Source organism: Bactrocera latifrons, unplaced genomic scaffold (assembly GCF_001853355.1).
Source record: "Bactrocera latifrons isolate USDA-ARS-PBARC rearing strain unplaced genomic scaffold, ASM185335v1 scaffold_42, whole genome shotgun sequence".
NCBI classification, from domain to species: domain Eukaryota; kingdom Metazoa; phylum Arthropoda; class Insecta; order Diptera; family Tephritidae; genus Bactrocera; species Bactrocera latifrons.
The window spans coordinates 1593980-1598977 of record NW_017537068.1 but is presented as its reverse complement, the minus strand read 5'-3'; the positions used below and the strand labels follow the sequence as shown (position 1 = coordinate 1598977).

The 4998-nt window shown below is 32.6% G+C and overlaps 1 protein-coding gene across 2 annotated transcripts; it reads left to right on the top strand.

Moving 5' to 3' along the window:
• The first annotated feature begins 1137 nt into the window (after window positions 1–1137).
• On the top strand, window positions 1138–4573 carry LOC108972719 (serine protease easter-like). 2 transcript variants are annotated; one of them, XM_018939449.1, is made up of 5 exons: window positions 1138–1264; window positions 1861–2024; window positions 2085–2138; window positions 2703–2826; window positions 2898–4573. In XM_018939449.1, the coding sequence occupies exons 1-5, from the start codon at window positions 1189–1191 to the stop codon at window positions 3641–3643; spliced, it is 1164 nt and encodes a 387-aa protein (XP_018794994.1). In that variant the 5' UTR covers window positions 1138–1188; the 3' UTR covers window positions 3644–4573. The 2 variants fall into 2 exon arrangements, with proteins under 2 accessions (XP_018794994.1, XP_018794995.1); XM_018939450.1 differs by lacking the exon at window positions 2085–2138 and having other exon boundaries at window positions 2898–4572.
• Window positions 4574–4998: the final 425 nt, after the last annotated feature.

The following is a 4998-nucleotide window of genomic DNA, read 5'->3' as shown; positions in this document are numbered from 1 at the left end:
TGAACCAATTCCGTGGCAATAGTAACAGTAGTAAAGAAATAAGTTATTTCGATAAGAGTACGTAAGTGAGTAAACAGTTTACGCATCGTGAAATTCCATAAAGTAAAAATGCGAAATGGATTAGTATATTATAATAAATAAAATTGAAATTTGCGTAACTTCAGTGTTCATAGACAAACTATTGTTCAATTATATATTCCAGATTCTTATGCGAATTTCGATAGCTTATTATCTCAAATCTTCTCTCTATTAAAAATATATACTTACATAAATTATTTTTTAATTCTTATAATTCAAGATACCATTTTGTACGTGTCGTTAAATTTACCAGAAATGGTTTAGCGATACCCTACACAAGGTTCTGTTGTAAAATTTCTGTGTATGGAATACTCAGAAGTTAAGAACTTTCATTGGATATGGATTTTTAATTTATTTGCATGCTCGTGCATTGTGTGAGCGTTTAAAATGCAATTTCTTTCGATGTGGTAAAAGTATGAAAGCAGTGTACTAGCACAAATTTATGACAAACATTGGGCTTACAAAAGGTAAAACAATGAAACAACAATGATTTTATGTTTTTCGAAAACAAATGTCGGTGGGGAAATTTGTCATATTTTTATGGCTCCATTAAGAGAGAGAATCAAGCACAACCACTTGACGTGGTTTGACCCATAAGCAAAAGGAAACATCTTTAAAATTCAAAAACCCTAGAATATATTAATAAGTCATAAAGCTTGCATTAGCTTACAAGTATTACTTATGTATATTTAATTCGCTGGTTTGACCGTTATCCGACTTTATACATTTCCAAAAATGTTCCAAAAGTGTGAATCATGATTTAAAATTATTATTGTAATTGTATTTCTGCTACTCATGGAGAAACTCGACACGACGTATTTCGCTGGCTCTCAAGTTATATATGACTTATATTTTTCAATAGTACGAAGTTGATTACTCTCTGAAATTAACATCGGAGACCAAATAAAATGTATATGTAAATGTAGCAATGTAGCTGTGTCAATTTAGCTACTTATGTATCTGCAATCTAAAGTCAAAAATTTTTATACACAATATGTAACGTTTCTACATTATGTTACGCACAATATAATTAATGCCGATCAGTCAAGTCGAGATCACTGTCAAAAGTGGTCGTAAACTGTGCTTGTGAATATTTTGATTCCTTTGTTAATGGCGGTCAAGAATTGTTTTGCTTTGTTGTTGAGCTTGTGCTGTGCTCTATGTTTCTTCAATACAATTGTCGGTGGTAAGTGATAAAATAAATTTATTCATATAGTATAATTATTTGTTGAAAAAAGGAAGTGGAAACTTGCAAGTAAATTAAATAAGTAGTGAGAGATTTTAATTTGCATATAAGAAGACATATATGATTCATTAACAGCCTTGATGCAACTAATTTGTCCAAAGATGCGTTACTGAAAAACTGTCACTGCTAATAAAATTTGAAGCTAGTTCATTTCTTGGGAAAATAGGATAGCACTGAATTGAATATATTGAAGTAAATTAAATATCCGTTAAAGCCAACTACGTACACTCCAATTACAATAAAGAGTGAAATTACCGCGTCTGTGCCATTCCACAGAAGCAAGACTAAAATACCAATACAACTAAGACACTTAAATATTGAAATGCCCCAGAAGTATCTTGGCTCAAAATTTCAAACCAAAAAAAAAAAAAAAACAAAAAAAACTGTACGCAAACGTAAGATATTTAGAAGAATTGAAATGGATGTAAAGTATTTCTAGAGCTCTTGTCGGAAAATCTGAATTTCCATTTAAGAAAATGTAATGTCTTTGACTTAATAAATGCAACGAATATTATTATATTAATTTTATATTGCAGCTATGGGTGTAAAATGTACGACCCCAAGACGCGAATCCGGAAAATGTATACCAATACTTGAATGCAGGTCCTTAAGTATACTCTCTGTAAAGGTAAACAGAACATGCACGGAAACCACACTTTTAAAAGATAGTTATTGTGGAGCTTATAACTTCAGTTATAAAGTAAGTATTCCAAACATTTTGAGAGAAAACTCTCTTTTAAAAATATATTTCGGATTACAGGTTTGTTGCCCTAAAAATGAAATTAAAAGTATAGGAAAAAAAATAACGGATAAGGTAAAGTATTTTCGTTAAATATTTAGTGCAACCACGCCTACATTATGAGTAAATAATTTATCTGTTCATATTTTGTTGTTCTCTTATGGCCAAAAACTTATGTAACTTTATGTTAGATGTGTTCGGTTAGGTGATAATGCAAAGAAGTGGTTAGTATCAAACGGGAACTCATTACATGCATAGCGTATCTTGTTAGAGTGGACTTAGAATGTCAATTGTTATTTTCTAAAGCCAAAACGAACACTTATTCTACAATTGGTGAGAGATTGACCACCAGAACGAATTTCATGTCTGTCAGTAAACTTTCTCTGCACCACTATTAATGTTGTACGCACCGAACAAAGAATTCTGAGTACGTTAAACTCACTGTGGTCTAAATTTGAGAGAATTTTATAAGAGTTTTTTGGTTCCAAAGTTTTGGAAACAATGTCTAGTTATTTTAATAAAATATTGAAGGGTGTTAAAAGCAAATAATCTGATAGTCGTTTCATTGATTATTACTATGGTATAGTGTCAGCAGTCTATTCAATTCACATATTTTTTCATTTCCTTCTCATGTTTTAGGGTATTCTACCGACAAGAGAGGTATGTGGTCCATTAACTGTATTAAATCGCATCTACAATGGTGATATAACTGATATTGGTGAATATCCCTGGATTGCATTGATTTTACTCAGAAATGAAAGATGTATGTCAAATTTGGTATTTCATAAAAAAGCCACAAAACTGTTAAAAAATTACAATAAACTCCATTTCCAGCCCAAAACGATTTCTTTTTTAAATGTTCTGGTTCTCTTATTAACAAATACTTTGTTGTCACCGCCGCACATTGTATGACTTCAACCAACTCATTATCGGATGTTTTAGTTCGCTTGGGGGAATGGAATTTGAATGATGATCACGGTTGTAATGAAAATCGTTGTGAGCTACCTTTTCAAGAAAAGGAAATAGATGCAATTATAATACATCCAGATTATAAGGAAGAAAGCATGGATAATGACGTAGCATTGTTACTTATAAGAAATGGTGTCGAATTCAATGATGATGTAAAACCCATTTGTCTGCCAATCGATGATAGTCAACGTGATAACTCATACGAGAAACAGCAAGCTTCTATCAGCGGTTGGGGAGGTACTGAAAATAAAGAGTATAGTCCTATTAAGTTAAAAACCACGGTTCATATCTTACCAGTCGTTCAAAAGAAAAGAAAAGGAAAAAAAGACCGTTACTATTGCAATAATGTTTCAATAAGTAACAGCAAAATGTGTGCTACAGGTGAAGATCACGATTCGTGTAATGGCGATTCTGGTGCACCGCTAATGATCACAGAAAATGTAAATGAAAGCACAAATTGGTATCTAATCGGCATAACTTCATACAGCGGCTTGGAACAAGGATGTGGAAGTGAAGGTTCCATTGGAATTTACGCACGTGTTGGTTCATTTATTGATTGGATAGTGCACGTAATAAAAAATTCAAACTCTTACTCAAATCAAATTTTTTAGATTTCTACCACTAGTAGGAGAAAAATAAAGATCGTTTCTAAGCTAAGAAATATTTCATTCTAATTTTATATCCAAACCTAAGTAAATATGTTTATTATTACATATATTATTTGTCGAGTGCATGCTTATTGCACATATGTAAATGCATACGAGTCTCATATATGCGTGTTCCATATGAACAACTTTGTTCGAAATAATAGCAGTGGTTTGTGAATAATAGCAGCGGCTTGAAGAGCACCTGCATTTGTCAGTCGAAAAATGGGGCAACTTATTGTGGTCCAATGAAACAAAAATTGTTTTATTTGGTTCCCGAGGAGGTCTACAGTATGTACGAAGGCCAGTAAACGCTTCATTTTATTCTAAATATTTTTCACGGACGGTAAAACATGGAGGTGCCAAAATCAATATATGACTTGTCTTACTATGGCACAGGTCCATTATATTGGATTAAAGAAAACATGGATTCCAAATTGTACGTTGAAATAATGGAGTTCACTATGCTACCTCCGCTGAATGGAAAATGCCGTTCAAATGGGTCTATCAAGAAGATAACGACCCCAAACAAACCAGCAGGTTGGCAAAAAATTGGTTTGCTCAAATTGGAGTTGAGGTTATTGGGTAGCCAGCCCAGTCACCGGACCTTAATCCAATTGAGAGTCTTTGGGCAGAGGTCAAAGAAGCTGCAGGGAAAGATAATTCTTCAGAGTGCTGCAAGCGTTTGGTAGACTCCATGCCTAGGAGATGCGCAGCTATGTTTTCCAACGACGGTCATTCGACAAAATACTAACTGTTTAAACTTTATTTTATATTACTATAATGAAATAATTGATTGCTGATGTAAAATCCTCAATACTGCTATTACAGCTATCACAGCTGAAATTTTCATTTACAAACTTTTATATTTATTTTAAGATGAACTTTATCTTATGATTTAAAGAAATTATATTTCCTTTAAGCTCCATGAGCGAATTAAATACAATAATAATAACCCATACAAAAAATCACTTACACGATTTTTTTACTTCGTTTGAATTCTTGGTTTTGCCACTGCTATTATTTCGAACACTGTTGTAAGTTATGTGTTTATTTATGTACGTTTTGTACTGTCTCGGCCTTACGGTTCATTTCGACAAGCAAAAATTTGTAGTAACTGTATGGCTGTGCGTATTGCCATATTGCTTATGGAGTACTAATTAGTATGCCATATATTGAAAGCAATTAATTGACAGCTCAGTTTTCATTTCTTTGAAAATTTCGAAGAGGCAACACATCCCATTTACACATACATATATCGACGCCAGTTTAATTTCAGTAATATTAAATTTAGTAGAGCGAGTATTCAGACGGTTGTATTA